Source organism: Borostomias antarcticus, assembly GCF_949987555.1.
Source record: "Borostomias antarcticus genome assembly, chromosome: 16".
NCBI lineage: Eukaryota > Metazoa > Chordata > Actinopteri > Stomiiformes > Stomiidae > Borostomias > Borostomias antarcticus.
Genome location: NC_140249.1, coordinates 23303747 through 23321246, shown reverse-complemented (window position 1 = coordinate 23321246; position 17500 = coordinate 23303747). Strand labels below are relative to the sequence as shown.

The 17500-nt window shown below is 49.9% G+C and overlaps 1 protein-coding gene across 1 annotated transcript in view; it reads right to left on the bottom strand.

Annotated features, from left to right (window-relative positions):
* Positions 1-17500, bottom strand: part of plxnb2b (plexin b2b) — an 83296-nt gene that overhangs the window by 20342 nt on the left and 45454 nt on the right. The window contains exons 2-16 of the mRNA XM_084450734.1: positions 11550-12691; positions 10770-10958; positions 10420-10545; positions 9052-9152; positions 8382-8508; positions 7885-8044; positions 7615-7726; positions 6687-6798; positions 6439-6540; positions 5417-5512; positions 4486-4573; positions 2975-3141; positions 2359-2507; positions 1779-1890; positions 401-537 (exon numbers count right to left, since the gene is read on the bottom strand). Coding sequence (XP_084306860.1) covers positions 401-537; positions 1779-1890; positions 2359-2507; positions 2975-3141; positions 4486-4573; positions 5417-5512; positions 6439-6540; positions 6687-6798; positions 7615-7726; positions 7885-8044; positions 8382-8508; positions 9052-9152; positions 10420-10545; positions 10770-10958; positions 11550-12689 — 2918 coding nt within the window. The 5' untranslated portion in view covers positions 12690-12691. The remainder of the gene's footprint in view (positions 1-400; positions 538-1778; positions 1891-2358; positions 2508-2974; positions 3142-4485; positions 4574-5416; positions 5513-6438; positions 6541-6686; positions 6799-7614; positions 7727-7884; positions 8045-8381; positions 8509-9051; positions 9153-10419; positions 10546-10769; positions 10959-11549; positions 12692-17500) is intronic.

Below are 17500 nucleotides of genomic sequence, written 5' to 3'. Positions count from 1 at the left end.
TTTACCCAGAACCCACCTTTGTACAGCACTTTTTAAATGTGCTCTACAAATACATTTTGATTTGATTTGAACTGAGATGCTGTTGGTCCAAACCATCAATCTCATCTTCAGGGGGCGGCTGTAGCTCAGTTGGTAGAGAGGGTCGTTCCATGATCGAAGGGTCAGTGGTTCGAATCCCAGCGCCACATGTCGAAGTGTCCTTGAGCAAGACACCTAACCCCAAATTGCTCCCAATGAGCAGGTTAGCACCTTGCATGGCAGCTACCGCCATTGGTGTGTGAATGTGTGAATTGTAAAGCGCTTTGAGTGCTGCTAAGGAGGAAAAGCGCTATATAAGTGCAGTCATTTTACCATTTACCATTCAGTCACAGCGCTGGTCGACCACTTTTCCGGTACTTACACAGTGCACCTCACGTCTCCGACGGTCACGTGGACGTCGTCTTTGGCGGCCGTGTCCAGGAAGCGGCCGGAGATGGTGATGAGCGTCCCCCCGGCTCGGGGACCCTTGGAGGGACGCACCTCCTGGGGTTCGGGGTCCTGGTGGGGGGCGGGGCCAAAAAACATCGTATTCACGTCTCGTCTCGAGCCCCCCCACACATCCCACTTACAGTGTCTGCCAACACACACACACACGCACGCACACACGCACACACACACACACACACACACACACACCTACTGTGGATTTGCTGTGCAAGCGGTTCGAGTTAGATGGAGAATTCCAGTCAGGGAGAGCTTAAGCCCTGAGAGATGTTATTTTAATAGCTAAAGTGAAGCATTAGAGGGAATTGGGGCACCCATGCTATCTGGCTACACTTCTATATGACTCTATTGAGCCTTATCATACAGCGATCACACCCTGTTGTAATAGAAATACAGAAATAGTGAAAAAGAGAGCGTACTGGGATATTAGTCTTAAATGTCAAGCCTTCATATTCAGCGATAAGGGTCTTTCAAGAAGCACAAAGTGGGAAAATCCTACAATAACCATGAAATAACCTTAAAATGACCATCAAATAACAAAAGCCAGCTGAAAGGCACGGGTGAGACTAATTTCCGGTTGAGTAACCCATCCCTCCATCCTGGAGTGAGGGGTGTGGGTTGGTGTGTTTGGATTACCCGGTATGTGAAGTAGACGTTGGAGTGAGGCGTGTGCTTGGTGTGTTTTGATTACCCGGTATGTGAAGTAGACGTTGGAGTGAGGGGTGTGGTTATTGTGTTTGGGTTACCCGGTATGTGAAGTAGACGTTGGAGTGAGGGGTGTGGTTGGTGTGTTTGGATTACCCGGTATGTGAAGTAGACGTTGGAGTGAGGGGTGTGGTTGGTGTGTTTGGATTACCCGGTATGTGAAGTAGACGTTGGAGTGAGGGGTGTGGTTGGTGTGTTTGGGTTACCCGGTATGTGAAGTAGACGTTGGAGTGAGGGGTGTGGTTGGTGTGTTTGGGTTACCCTTATGTGAAGTAGACGTTGGAGTGAGGGGTGTGGTTGGTGTGTTTGGATTACCCTGTATGTGAAGTAGACGTTGGAGTGAGGGGTGTGGTTGGTGTGTTTGGGTCACCCGGTATGTGAAGTAGACGTTGGAGTGAGGGGTGTGCTTGGTGTGTTTGGGTTACCCGGTATGTGAAGTAGACGTTGGAGTGAGGGGTGTGGTTGGTGTGTTTGGATTACCCGGTATGTGAAGTAGACGTTGGAGTGAGGGGTGTGCTTGGTGTGTTTGGGTTACCCGGTATGTGAAGTAGACGTTGGAGTGAGGGGTGTGGTTGGTGTGTTTGGATTACCCGGTATGTGAAGTAGACGCTGGAGGCTCCTATCTTCCCCCCCTCCACCTCCACCTCCACCTGGCCCCAGCTGGCTCTGAGGGGGTCCACCGGGCCGATCTCACACACCACGCTGGAAATGAGAGAGGGAGAGAGAGAGAGAGAGAGAGAAAGAGAGAGAGATAGAGGACGGAATACATATTAGAATGTGTGTGTGTGTGTGTGTGTGTGTGTGTGTATGTGTGTGTGTGTGTGTGTGTGTATGCGCGCGCATCAATCCAAATCAACTGAAACGCTATTGGTCCCAACCATCAATCTCATCTTTAGTCCCAACTCTGCTTGACTACATTTCCCAGAATGCAGTACGTACATTATACAGTGCACTTCACGTCAACAAGATTGTGACGAGATCAAGTTAGCTAAGTGAGCTTAAGCCTAAGCATCGGCCTGGGGAGTGAACAAGAGTCTTCCTAGTGAGGATGCCGAGCTTTCGGGGTTACCCGATCCACGATTGTCCGATTCGCCGAACCACCTCCGCCACTCGCCGTCACCACACTGGGGGAAGGGGAGATTGGGTGGATTGTGGGTCTTGTAGTCCTACCTGGTGGAGACGGTGTACTTCTCCCCCTGGTGAAGGCACGGGACCCCGGCCACCGTGATGCGCTTGATGTCCTCCTTGCGGATGCCCAGGTTGGAGCCCCTGATGGTGACTGAGATTCCCCCCATCATGGGCCCGTAGCGAGGGATGATCTGGGAGGGGGGGAGGGGGGTGTGGGGGTACATTATCAGTGACCATCCTAGCTGGAGAACTGAGGGTCATGGTCACATGGGAAAGCGAGATTCGGTAATCGGTGTCTAGAAAACAAGACGACCATTCGCTGAACTGATCACCAGAACGCCCTTTTAATGATAAGACAGACAGACAGACAGACAGACAGACAGACAGACAGACAGACAGACAGACAGACAGACAGACAGATAGACAGATAGACAGATAGACAGATAGGTACTGTAGATAGATAGATAGATAGATAGATAGATAGATAGATAGATAGATATGATAGACATGATAGACAGGATATCAACAGGATATTAATAATCCTCGTAGGGGCAGGCTGTATTCAATTGTTTTGCTGTATTCATTTGTTACATAGGTCAATACAGCTTCCAGGTCAAAAGGTCAAAAGAAGAGGAAGCGTGCCCCCAGAGCTACTCACGTCAGAGATCTGGGGGGGCGGGCACTCTGTGTTCTGGGGGTCTTCAGCGCACAGCTTCTCGTAGACGCACGACTTCCGCCGGGCGCACCACACACACCTGTACTTGGGGTCAGCGTTCTTACACAGGCTGCAGTCCTCTCTGCCCATGGAGCAGTTGTACAGGGTCACTGTGGGAGGGGGGGTCATAGATTACACAATCTAAAGATTGACAGTCGTTGCTCTTATTTATTTATTAATTTATTAATTAATTAATTAATTCATTCATTCATCTATTTTTTTATTTTTATTTTTTTATTTATTTATTAATTTTTTAAGGCATTTCTGCTTTATTAGGATAGGCCAGTGTAGGTGACAGACAGGAAAGGTGGAAGAGAGAGAGAGAGAGAGAGGAAAACATGCAGCAAAGAGCGTGGGCCGGATTCGAACCCGCGCCGCTGCGGTAAGGACCTTTACATGGGTATGGGGCGGCTGTAGCTCAGTTGGTAGAGTGGGTCGTTCAGTGCTCGAAGGGTCAGTGGTTCGAATCCCAGCTCCGACTGTCCACATGTCGAAGTGTCCTTGAGCAAGACACCTAACCCCAAATTGCTCCCAATGAGCAGGTTAGCACCTTGCATGGCAGCTGCCGCCATTGGTGTGTGAATGGGTGAATGAGAGGCCATTGTAAAGTGCTTTGAGTGCCACTTAGGTGGAAAAGCGCTATATAAGTGCCGTCCATTTACCATTTACCATGGTAAGCGCCCCAGCCCGTTGAGCTACCGGGGCGCCACAGCCGTTGTTGCTCTTTCAGTATGTATATCACGGTGGCCAACTTCCATTTAAACGATAGCCAATCTGCTTGGAGCTTTTTTACGCATGAAAGATTGCAAATCAATACGTCGCAGAGTGATGTTACCCATGTTAACATGAGAGGGGCAGAGAGAAGGAGTGTGCCTTCGTTCTGTGGTAATTAAAACACGGTTGGGTGTTACAGTACATCTGGTTCGTTACAGACAATTCATTTTTCCTTTTGGGTATTAGAAATATTGTTTAAAAAAAGAGAAAAAAGAAGAAAGGAAGTAAAGTCTGTGATTAACGGAGGCTTTTTAAAGCTTGACATTTAGTTTTCATAGAGTTAAATGCTTTCAGTTTCGAGGACCATATAATCATTTTTCAAGCCGTAATTTTCACAGATGGCGAAAAACTAAATAGCAGCTAACTGCAAAGAATGGACCAGAAACAGCAGCTGGTAAGAGATGAGCTCGTAAGACAACATTTATAAACGTTCCTGAACCTCTGCTGAAAATCAAATAGGATTTTCTGCAACAAGCCTCTGTTAGCTTCATAATGTAGTGTATACACAATGAAGGCATGACACCGTCTCTCTCTCACACACACACACACACACACACACACACACACACACACACACACACACACACACACACACACACACACACACACACACACACACACACACACACACACACAGGGGGCATTATTAACAGCATTAGTAATTAAAATGTGAGCCTTACCATTCAGTGTGCTGTCTATCTTTTTGCCCGACTCTTTGTCCTTCACATAGAAGAGCACATTGGTCTCAGGTGATTTGTCGAAGGAGAACTAGAAATGGGAACAATATGAATTATTAATAAAGTATGTGAATATCTTGTGATCAATGACACTTCAAACTCTCAATGCGTGGGCTAGTCCATGCCAAAACAGAAAAGTTTGTCCTCATACAGACTTTGGCAGATGTTCAGCCAAAGAAATCAATGTTGAAAAAGAACATAGCTGGGAGCTACAGAGTTTCCAATCACAGAGTCTAGAAGACTTTGATTGAGTGAGCCGACATCAGGAGGTTTTGACCATTAGGGGGTGCTGTTACCCCAATGTGTCTCAACTGGTAAAGCAGGGAAAGGGATATCCATGACCAAGCAGTACAAAGTACACATAAGACATGACTTTCATGTTTGTAAGAAGAAGTTACACTTTCAACCAGAAGGCTTTGCTCTAATAGCCTGGCTTCACAAGAATGCAATAGGGTCTGGAAACTCTCAGTTAATGTTCGATTTAATAGGGGACTTATCAATGGTCGCAGACCAAGATGCCTGTGGACGCAATTAGATAGACCTACAACCAATCAGAGCAACGGAACGTGAGTTCGTCATCGTATCAAGTGGGTACAGTCATCGTATCAACTCCAATATATGGTCAGGTGGAAATCAGTTTGAATGGATGTGTTACTAGGCTGATATGTGGAATGAGACAGAATTTGATGTCACGTGACGAGTGTGGCGAAGCCGGGGTAATGCGCTAATTATAGGCCAGATACGAAGGCGGTGATGCAATCGAATGTAACGTAATTAAAATGATATTATAATGTCAAACAGGGAGATTGATTCAAAGCCCTGGAGGTGATTTCCTGAAAATCACCGGTGAAGTTTCCGGTGAAGTTCCGCTTACGTTAAAGCCGCTGAAGCTGTAGAACGGCCCGTCCTCCGTTCTGACGTCCTCCTCCATGTTCCTCATCAGCTCGGTACCGATGGAGAACGCTCTGTCCTGGGGGAGTACGGCAAGAGAGGAGGGTCAACCTGAGCTCTGGACATGTTGAAACCATTAGGGTCATGTTCATGGTTCACGGGATGCGGTTATTGATATGGTTATTGATATGGTTACTGATATGGTTATTGATATGGTTATGCTGATTTGTCTGATTTGATAGCATTCTACTGTTGACAAGAGAGTGAGACATTAACAAATTAACGTTCACAGAACTTTCAAACTTGCTTTCAATTTCATTCACTTTTCTTTTTCTTTTTAAATCTAAACATTCATTGGAAGACAGACAGACACTGCATATACAGGACAGACTATATCGAATAAAATATTAACAAGTGCGCAGTGAACCTGTCGTCCCCCACCCATGACGCATGTCATCAGTACAGTTGTTGAAGGAAACGTTAAAAGCAAATTCTCCGCTAATGATCGTGATGATGACCTATTTAATCAGGTGGGGGTAATAGGCCTGGTGCTATATTGTGTTATTGTTTACAATTTTAATTTAATGTGTGCACTGCCCTGAGGCACTGTCATTATATGTGTTTTTTTTTCAAGTTGTCCAATACAATTAAAACAATTCCATGCACCTGTATGGTCAAAAGTCCTATAATGAATGTTGAAATACAGACATATCTAACTCTACTAAACACCTCAAGCTCTACTCTCTGCGGATGTAGAAAGTACATGGTTTCCTAAGTAAACTTGTCTGAGACGATACTGAGACACCAAGCATAGTTTTTGATGTAAAAATCTAAATGTACTTGAAAAATGCATTGGAAAAGCGCCCCTTTTGTGGTGGATTCTGGTACTACGGGGGGACTGACAGACTCACTCACTCACTCACAACCTGACACCGGCCAACCTAAAGTCCCCCCCCTTCGGCTGTCGCCGGGTGGGGGACAATAACAAATTAAAAACATATCTACCTTATAGAGGTCCAGGTTGATGCCCTCGAAGCTTATGGTGGTCTTGAACCCGACAGGAACCAGAACCGGGTCTGGGTTCTCAAACTGAGGACATGTCGCACCCTAACACAGACGGGGACCCATATCAGAACCATTGGTCTGCATCTCGAACCGTTTACATTTAAGCACGAGAGCCACAGTAACACATGCACACTTCAGCTGAACATTAGCCTAAGTAATAACCAACTCTTCCATCCAGAGAGGCTGACCTTTCTGTGTTTGATGATGTTGGGGCCCATCGCGGTGTCGTCCATGTCATGACAGGTGTGGTCCCGGGTGTTCCACTGGCAACCCCACGAGCTGGCCACACACGCCATGCACCTGAGACGGTGATGCGCGCACACACACACACGCGCACACACACACACACACACACACACACACACACACACACACACACACACAAAATACATACAGAGACAAATAAACACACAGAAATATGTGTACACACAACGCACAACAAACAGGCATGTACAGACCCGTGTGTGCGCACGCATGCACGCACGATTGCGCACACACACATACACACATTATAAGCAATCTCCTTTGGAGCAAAAAGGGGAAAAAAACAGCATTCAACTCATCATAGAATCCACCTAAAGGGAATCCAAGTTGTTGGCAGTAAAATATATCTCTGTAACTTCAGATAAACAAAGCTCATTTATCAGGCATTCTTCTGGACGGAAAAAAACACAACGGCGGAGAGAATGAGAAGAGGTGGGGGGAAAAACACATACTGTAGGAGATCGACTTTCATTTTTTGATTAATGAAAAGGAAACTAAAGCAATTTCCTTCGCGTCGGTTAAACAATTGGGTAAAAATGCATGAGGTGCATTCAATCCTGAGATCAGTCATGCATCACAATTTATATACACAGAGCCTTCTTCTCATCCGCTCACACACTGCCATTCATTTCCATCCAGGCTGTCAGAGAGGCACTCGCAACACATGGCGCCCACCACAGCCAGCTAGGAGGTTAGCGAGCAGGGGAGCTAACATATCCTGCTAGCCAGCTAGGAGGTTAGCGAGCAGGGGAGCTAACACAGCCTGCTAGCCAGCTAGGAGGGTAGCAAGCAGGGGAGCTAAGATATCCTGCTAGCCAGCTAGGAGGTTAGCGAGCGGGGGAGCTAACTCACGGAGTGTTCTCGGCCTTCTTCACCGTGGCCGAGCAGTTGTAGAACTTGAACTCCCTGGTCGCCAGCTCCACCGTCTCATTCACGTAGATCTTCACGGGCACTGCCACGAAGTCTGCGGGAGCAGAGAAGAGCAGGGGTGGAGAGAAGGGCATCGAGAGATTGGATTCAGATGGGCGTCGCAATGGGCCAGCTGCACTGGCTTCAGCATGACAGAACTAGTGTAAGTAGAACGTAGTGTTTTCGGAGAGGGCGGAGAGGAGCGTGTCCTACCCTGGTTCTCGGGCGTCGGGGGGATGTCTCTGGGGTTGGGGAGGGAGCAGGTCACCTGACCAGAGTCGGACATGGCGCCCTCGCTGTAGAAGGAGGGGAAGACGCAGCGCAAGCGGTCCAAGCCCCCGATGGAGGGGAGCGAGGGAATGTTTATCTCCACCTGAGAGAGAGAGAGAGAGAGAGAGAGAGGAGTGGAAAAGGAAAAATAAACATGAACAAAGAGAGAGCAAGGAAAGAAAGAGTAGTGGAGAGAAAAACAGGCAACGGACAAAGGCAGAAAGAGAGGGAGAGAGAAAGAGAGGGAGAGAGAGAGTTCGGGACGCTTAAACACAAGCACGTACACCCGGCCCTTTTATAACAAGCTAGTTTTGAGTTTTCCAGATGGATCAATACCGAGCAGAGCACTGAGCTCACCGGGCTCATTGATCCATAATGGAAACTGTTTTCATTATAAAACCCAGGCGCAAGACTGCTACAGTATCAGCAGTGACCGATACCTGCTGGGTCTTTCTACAGCTGAGGTTGGGCGGATGGAATGACACAATCTTCACACACTGCTGCCGAGGGCTCCACAGCCAGCCATTCTTCTCCTCCGCCCGCTTGCAATCAGACCTCCTGGTACACCTACAGAAAAATAAAACTCCCATCAGCCACTGCTCTCGGCATTCGAGTGTGTGCACACAGCGGGCGCCGTCTCACAGTGACCTACGGCTCAGAAAAAGTCAACCAATGTTCTCTTCTGCAGCATTACAAAAACACCAATCCAGGTCAGGAGCTCGGTAGCGCATTAACTAACAGCTCTGGCAGTTCCACGGTATCACCCCGTGACCTTTTGACCTTCAAAACTCGAGAAAGAGGAGCTTCTCGGAGAGTATCGGAACCCTGGATAAAAGATCTGCATGTCACTGCCCCAGGTTCAGCAGAGATGGGAAGAAGAGTGGAAGCACTATGGTGAGGGCAAATTCTGTGAGAGTCAGCGAGAAAAAGGCGGAACAAATACACAAACACGCTGCTGCTGTCGAAAGATGGAGGGAATCGAGGGAGCGAAGGAGTACATTAAAGGGAGAGGGACAGAGGAGGTGTGAAGAGAGTGTGTCCTGCTGGATCTGAATGGCTGAGCGTGTGCGTTTGTGCGTGCGTGTGTGTGTGCGTGTGAAAGATGCTCACCTGCCCTCCAGGACACACCAGCCACAGTACGGATCCCTCAGCGCCACGCAGGACTGGCAGTCTGTCTTGAGGTGGCACGCTTGCACTGGCACCTTGGTGATCTATGGTGGCGCACAGTCAACAGCGCACACATACTGTCAATAGCAGGGGCGGCCGCGCCGACCGATCGTCCCATGATTGTAGGGTCGGCGGTTCGAATCCCGACTCCTCATGTCCACATGTCGAAGTGTCCTTGGGCAAGACACTGAACCCCAAATTGCTCCCATGTAAATTGCATGGCTGCTGCCGCCATTAGTGTGTGAATATGTGTGTGAATGGGTGAATGAGAGGCCATTGTAAAGCGCTTTGGATAAAAGCGCTATATAAGTACAGTACATTTACCATTACCATTTAGCACTGCTTCCTCTGTGGTGGCGGCCTGACACCTACATACTGTGTATGGATATCACAAAAACATCTCATTTGAGTTAGCACACCCCTACTGTATGTTCTATGAACCTCCTGTGCGGTGCAGTCTACAGAAGTAAACAGAGTTATCAACCTCTATGACTGTACTATACTTCCTGGCTACATGCCAGCATAAAGTATGCTCGTGCTACCACGCACTCTGTGCCTCTACTGTAGGTGCTACTCATAGAGGGTACGAGTAGTAGAGCATCCTCTAGGTGCTACTCATAGAGGGTACGAGTAGTAGAGCGCCCTCTAGGTGCTACTCATAGAGGGTACGAGTAGTAGAGCACCCTCTAGGTGCTACTCATAGAGGGTACGAGTAGTAGAGTACCCTCTAGGTGCTACTCATAGAGGGTACTAGTAGTAGAGCACCCTCTAGGTGCTACTCATAGAGGGTACGAGTAGTAGAGCGCCCTCCAGGTGCTACTCATAGAGGGTACGAGTAGCAGAGTACCTTCTAGGTGCTACTCATAGAGGGTACGAGTAGTAGAGTACCTTCTAGGTGCTACTCATAGAGGGTACGAGTAGTAGAGTACCCTCTAGGTGCTACTCATAGAGGCTACGAGTAGTAGAGTACCTTCTAGGTGCTACTCATAGAGGGTACGAGTAGTAGAGCACTCTCCAGGTGCTACTCATAGAGGGTACTAGTAGTAAAGTACCCTCTAGGTGCTACTCATAGAGGGTACGAGTAGTAGAGCACTCTCCAGGTGCTACTCATAGAGGGTACTAGTAGTAGAGCACCCTCTAGGTGCTACTCATAGAGGGTACGAGTAGTAGAGCACTCTCCAGGTGCTACTCATAGAGGGTACTAGTAGTAGAGCACCCTCTAGGTGCTACTCATAGAGGGTACGAGTAGTAGAGAGCCCTCCAGGTGCTACTCGTAGTACGACACCGGAGAAGAAGCAATGGACGACCTACCTTCTTCTCGGTGGTGATGTACAGGTGATTGTGGCCCAGGTCAAAGAAGAGGTTCTTGTTGACCTTCTCCCCAGTGGTGTCCCCTGGCCCTCGGCTGTACACCTCCGGGCGGCTGGTGAGATGGGCCTGGGACACACAGAGACACACCGCTCTCATTGGATGGACGTTCCCTTCAGTGGAGCAGTGCAGCGCTGCGAACGGTCCCGTTTCCCCCGTGTCCGTGAGCTTTCTTCCCCAATTCCTAATCCCCCTATTTTCATCCACCTTTCTCCGACCCACAGTACTCGCTGCGTCTCCGTTCCAACCCCATGTCCTTGTTCGCACCCTTACCTGCTTCCCTAGCTCCTTACCTTGTACACTTCCCCTTGGCTATTTCCTAGGAAGGCAACGGTGTGATCGTTCTCCACGGCGATGGCCACGGCGGTCAGCAGGCCCTTCTTGATCACCACCGCCTCGGCCTCGAGGGCAAACACCGGCTTACTGGCCAGAGGAGACGGGAGGAAGTCGCCCCCGCACTTGTAGCTGTTCAACGTGTCCTTCTACAGAAGGGGGACAGAGGGACAATCCCAGAAAGACATCTATGAGTGTCTATTGCCATGTCTCTCCTATGTTGTTTTTAGCTTCTATGAAAATGTAGTTTAATGTAATTTATTGCTTTATAAATGTTCTTAGCTGGTAGACAAACATACTCCAGGAGCTTGCTTGATCGACTTGAGAGGGGTCAGGGAAGAATTTTTACAGCTCACTTATCTGGCCCCCGGGTGATACTGGTTTTTTGCTTCCCTCTGGAATATGTATGGGTGGGTCGTATGCCCACCTCCCTTGTTCTCTGTAAAGCGCATTGTGTTGCCTCTGGGTATGAAATGCACTATACAAATAAAGCTTTGATTGATTGATTGATTGATTGATATTTGCAAGGGAGAGAGAAAAGGAGACAGGGAGATGGATATCTATTGATATTATTGAGACAGAGTCAAAACCTTAAAGTGCCTGGACAAACAGAAAGCGCCATATCTTTGCATTGTTTTAGCTCACGAGGCAAATACCTTTGAATTTCAAATCTCTCTCTCTCTTCCTGCTCTTACGCGCTCTTTGATGCGAGAGGGAGCCGGAGCCGAGCTACTACTCACGCTGATTTTGGACGCGCAGAATTCCTCCGTCTTGGACGAGTAGGGGATGTCCACGACGGCCTGGCCGGCGATCTTGCCCGAGTCGCTGTAGCAGGCGCTGATGATGTCAACGATGCGCTCGTTGATGGCGTTGAGCGGGTACATGCACAGGGCCGAGTCCGTGTGGTCGTCGTCCTGGCTGGCGACCATGAACAGGACCTTTTGCCAGTGGTGGACGGTACCGTAGTGGCCGGACTCGGTCATGTCCCGCGCCAGCTCCTTGCCTGGCGCCGCCACGTACGCGGCCTGGACCTTGTGGTACTGGTTCTTCGGACCGCAGTTCAGCTGCAGCTCCGTGTGCGAGTAGTAGTGCTGGTCGTCTTCGCACAGCCGCGACACGAAGGTGAGGTTCTTATTGTCCAGGCCGTCTAGCGTGCGCGAGAAAAGGAAGTAGACGAAGCCCTCTTCCTTGAAGGCGTGCCGGAAGTCGTGCATGTACTTGGGTATGAAGGGCGTGGTCTGCACGGAGGAGGCCTCGATGATGCTCTCGAACACCACCCATTCGCGGAAGTCCTGCAGGATGCGCGTGCTGATGAGCTTGGTGCTGTCCATGCTGCCGTAGCCCTTCCCCACAAGGAACACGTCGAGGTCTTTCTCGTAGATGGACATGACGGCCACCACGTTCACCCCCTCCTCGATGCTGGCCACGTACGTCTTCTCTCCCTTCCTGTCGCTGTAGTACAACAGATGCTCCACCTTGGTCAAGTTCCTCAGGGAGCAGATGCCTCGGTAGACGCTGCCGCAGACGATTAGCGAGCCGTTGGCCTGGTGCACCAGCAGCAGCTTGTTGAGGTTGGGCGTCTCCTTGGTGTCCGTGCACTCCGACGCCGGCGGGGTACACGACCGGGCGTCCATCATCGGGCCGGTCTTGGCCCGCGACTCCAGATGTAGCGAGGCCCCCAGCTGGTAGATGGAGTTGATGGCCCCCAGGTAGATGCGTCCACTCTGGCGGTCCTGGACCACGTTGTTGATGGGGGTATCGGAGGTGAACTCCAGGATGGGGTCGTCCTCCTTGCCGCATGCTGCTGTTTGACAGAGGAGGAGGAGCAGGAGGAGGGGGAGGGGCTGGAGAAGGGGGAGGGGCTGGAGCCAGCTCGCCATCTCTGATGGAGAGAGAAAGACAAGAGGGGCGGGGTTAGAGGGGTGGCCTGTCACACTCAGAGGAAAATGTAAGGTTAGTGGGGGGTGGAGGATGACCCACACACACACACACACACACACACACACACACACACACACACACACACACACACACACACACACACACACACACACACACACACACACACACACACACACACACACACACACACACTTCGGTCAGCCATACTGTAGGCTAGTCATCCGTCATCAGTCACGCTCACATCAGTCAGTCATGAGGAACTGGATGTGATGCAAGTAAAAACATCTATTTGTAGAGACAGTCTGTCGGCCATACAGTATCGTTGATCATATGATTCACACGCTTCATCCACATTTAACAAGGCTGTACATTGAAGGAGAGACTGGAGGAGATTAAGGCCGAGAAATACATCGCAAACCAAAACACAATAAAGCCAAAAGCCGTCAAGAGCTTGGCAACATTTCAGAACTGTCTCCCGTTGCTTCTTACTCTAAATGAAAAGCAATATGAGGAAGAACGCCGCTTTGTTTTGGGGAAACTGGATCACAGGACACAGCATGCTCTGATACGGTCACACACACACTAGCACCTCACATTACCAGGCTCTCCTCAGGGGAAGAGAGCCTGGTTTCCATCCACTATCGGATTTAGGTCCTGTCCAGAGCCCACCTACGCCAGAGATGCATCTGGTACTTTGGATCCGGTTTTGTATTAGGTTAGATTGGTTTGTCATTATTTTTTTTAAAGATATTTTTTTAGGGCTTTTCAGCTTTAATGTTATAGGACAGTTGAGAGAGACAGGAAATGTGGGAGAGAGAGAGGGGAGGACATGCGGCACAGGACCCGAGCCGGGAATCAAACCCGGGTCTGCCGCGCGAAGGACTAGCCTTCATATGGTGCGCGCCTTACCCGGTGAGCTACCGGGGCACCCCCAGATTGGTTTGTAAAAAATGGACATGCCAAATGACGTAAACACCTGAGTGTTTGGTTCCTAGGCACATCCGGCTGTACATCCATGGATCCGCATCTTTCTCCCTGATTGGCTATAGTAACTTTCTCCCTCTCTGCTGATTGGCTAAGGCATCCTTCTCCTTCTCTGCTGATAGGCTACAGCATTCTGCCCCATCTCTGCTGATTGGCCACGCTGTGGATAATGTGAAGCTGCAGGTGACTGAGGTTGTAGTGGCACACACACACACTCAAAAATGCATACAGCTGTGCACACACGCACGCGCACACACGCACGCACACACACACACACACACACACACACACACACACAAAACTAAACAACAAACTCTCCCTTCATCTCACCTACAGTGCACAGTTTGGCAGCCCAGAGACACACTTCTCAAATTAAAAAACCCCCGATGAAGCATCCTGGGAGCCGGCCTGAGAATCTGCGTTTTATTAAGTTAACCTGCCTTCCCTCTCTAAGTGGGGGAGAGGATTGATTAGACATTCACCCTCCAGGCCCAGTTCATTTCAGCTCCCGACTCCCATTTTCATCAAAGTGTCCAACTCCCCCCCACCTCCCCCACCTCCCCACCTTCCCCCACCCCATCGCTATTCTTTATTTTCCTTTTAATTTCACAAAACTCATTGCTATTCTCCCTCAACCCATTTCTCTCTGGGTAAACCTATTTGCCCCTTGTAATGCATACCCTTAAACAATTCCATTAAAAGCGATGCTGCGTTGTAAACCGCGCCGTGTTTTCTCCAGACACAAGGCTCCAGCTGCACTTTCCTCTTTGAGCGATGCGGAAGGAAGGACGCCATCAAAAGAGGATTCTCTCGCCACCTCTAAAATTACACCCACGTCTCAGTCTTTTGAGCATGTCCGCACACGCGTCGCATCCTATGTACTGTCCACACTAGCTAGTGTGGTGATAAATAAACAGCAGGGTTGCGCTGGTGAGCGGTCGGCTCCTCGCTCAGCATGACTCAGTGTCTGGCCGCTAAAGTCAATGAGCCGCTGCTCTAGCCTTTAATGGCCGCTGATGGGCCTCTCTCTGGAAGACGATTAACTGTAGTCCTGCTCAAAATGACTCCCCAAGACTAGGCCTAGGCTCACCACCGTCGGGTGGATAACTTGTTCAGCCATTTTTATTTTGGCTGAGTCAGTATCAGTAGAGGAATTCACGACCGAAGGCTTGTTGTTACCTCTGCCCCAGCGGCGGCGCAGGGTGAGTGATAATGTTTTCGGTGGCGCGTGTTCATTTATTTATTTGTCGGTTTGTGCGTTTGTTAGCAGGATTACACAATGACCAGTGACCAATGGGGGGCGTTGAAAGGGCCATATCTGGAGGTGGGAAGGTCAGAGGTCAGGTTTGGACCAACATAAAGCACTCAACCTAATGAATGCAGCGATATCAAACATGTCCTGCTCACACGCACGCAAGTCAGGAAATGCATTCATGCGCAGAGGTCTGTGCTCTCCTCTTTCAGTCGTGTCAATGAAAAAAAAAATCATTTTCCAAGCAAGTCATGTGTCCATAATCCAAAGACGGATACGAATTGCCGAAGCAAAGATTTTTTTTAAAAGGTGAGATTTTCAAAATGTCACTGCTTTTTCTGCCTCAGAAATCAATTCAGTTCCTCTGACATAGCCTCCTACCCAGCATGCCGTGTGAGACTGAGCAGCATTCTCAAGCTGAGATGTACAATACCGGTGAAATTGTCTTTGAGCGCTCATTTGGGTAACAGAAAAACTCAGCTCGACATACTTCCATGACTTCAAAGACTCTTTTGCCTATTCATGCAAATATCTCACACCGTGAAAAGAAGGGGAAATTTCCCTCAGATGTTGCCTGGTCGGTCATTGCTAAACATTTTTCAAAGGCGCCTGTTCTAGGATGGCTTCTTCTCTCCCTCTAATGCTTTTCATCCTTCTGTCGTGGGCTCATTCCAGAACGGGGCGTTAAGGGAGCTTCAAAAGCAGCTTTGGGCAGAACAGACATCTCGGCAGTGACACGGGAGGAGAGGCCAACCTTTTTTGTCTCTTCAGACTCCCTTCCCAGCTCTGGCTTCCACGTCTCTACACCTTGGCGCGGGGCCATTCTAAATACATAAAAAGCTGCTACATTTAGTGGCCCTTGCGCCGCGTTAGCCTGCAGCTAATGACGCCTCCGATGGGTTGGGATGAATATTAATGAGAGGAACCGGGAGCTAACAAAGCCGGCGTATCTGGAAAGACACAGCCGAGAAAGACCGTATTGTTCCTTTAAAAAGTGTGCACAGAAACAAAGGGGGAGGAACGGCTTACCTGGAAGAGATATAATAAACTACTGAGACGCTCGCTCATTAGCAGCGCGCGGCTACTGGCGGTCTTGATCTCTGTTTATCCGAGCCCTTGGAGGGGAACGCATAGCAAACGAAGCGGAAGGCGGTGAATGTGTTTATTACTTGAGGAGATGCTGCTTGTACAGGCCTGAAATGTGTGAGAGAGTGGGTGGGCCTGCTTTTTTGACTGGGTACTTGTAGCGGGCTATTCCACCCCCCCACCCCGACCCCCCCACCCCCCCATCTCCACCCTGCCTCCCCCCAGCTGCAGTGGGCATGTCTGTACAGGAGCAGCGCCTCTCACCAGAGGAAAAAGAAGGACAACTTAAAAAATCGGCTGATACACACACGGATGCGTGGACACACGATAACACACACGTACGTGGACACACACACACACCTTGAAAGTGCTGACCTGATAATCCTCTCCCACCAAGACACACTACCGCCACAGTAGTTCCTCTGACACGGGGGCACAAAGCAACCCCCCCTAAAGAACCACCCACATCTGCTTCAAGGACAACAACCACCAGAGGAAGTGACCATGTCTGATTACATCTCCAGTAGCCCGTGGCGAGCGGGCCGAGTCACGGGCACTCCAACGCTGATCGTGCGTCTTTCGAAGCAGCGTGAGCGCTCGTCTGACTCGAACAGATAGGGACGATAATAAATAAATAACAGGCTCCCCGCCGCGAGCATAATAGGATATCACCTCATACGGCGCCCGCTTGTCCGCCTTCATATTCAGCGCTTTCATCTCCGACAGATGCCAGGCCTGACAGTGACGCGTGACGTCTCCATAACAAAGCCCCCTTTATTCGGAGTTACACGCTGATAAAAGTGAGCGGTCATTAAATTAGTTCCCCCTCCAACCCCCCCAATCCCCCAAGGGGCGGTTCCTGAGGGCGAGGGAGTGGGTAGCGCTCACTGTCAGCCCCCCCCCGACCCCACCCCACCCCGTCTCTCTCTCTCTCTCTCTCTCTCTCTCGTGGCACCCGGGCATCCTGCGAGGCCACGCTAACGCCTGGTTCTTCCCTTTCCCCAACGAGAGGAAGAGGAGGAATAAAGAGCCTTGTGAGGACCAGGAACTCTCTCCTCTCCTCCAGGCCGGCTATCCTTGTGAGGACCAGGAACTCTCTCCTCTCCCCCAGGCTGCTATCCTTGTGACGACCAGGAACTCTCTCCTCTCCCCCAGGCCTGCTATCCTTGTGACGACCAGGAACTCTCTCCTCTCCCCCAGGCCTGCTATCCTTGTGACGACCAGGAACTCTCTCCTCTCCCCCAGGCCTGCTATCCTTGTGAAAACCAGGAACACTCTCCTCTCCTCCAGGCTGCTATCCTTGTGAAAACCAGGAACACTCTCCTCTCCTCCTGCTATCCTTGTGAGGACCAGGAACACTCTCCTCTCCTCCTGCTATCCTTGTGAGGACCAGGAACTCTCTCCTCTGCTCCAGGCTATCCTTGTGAGGACCAGGAACACTCTCCTCTCCTTCAGGCTGCTATCCTT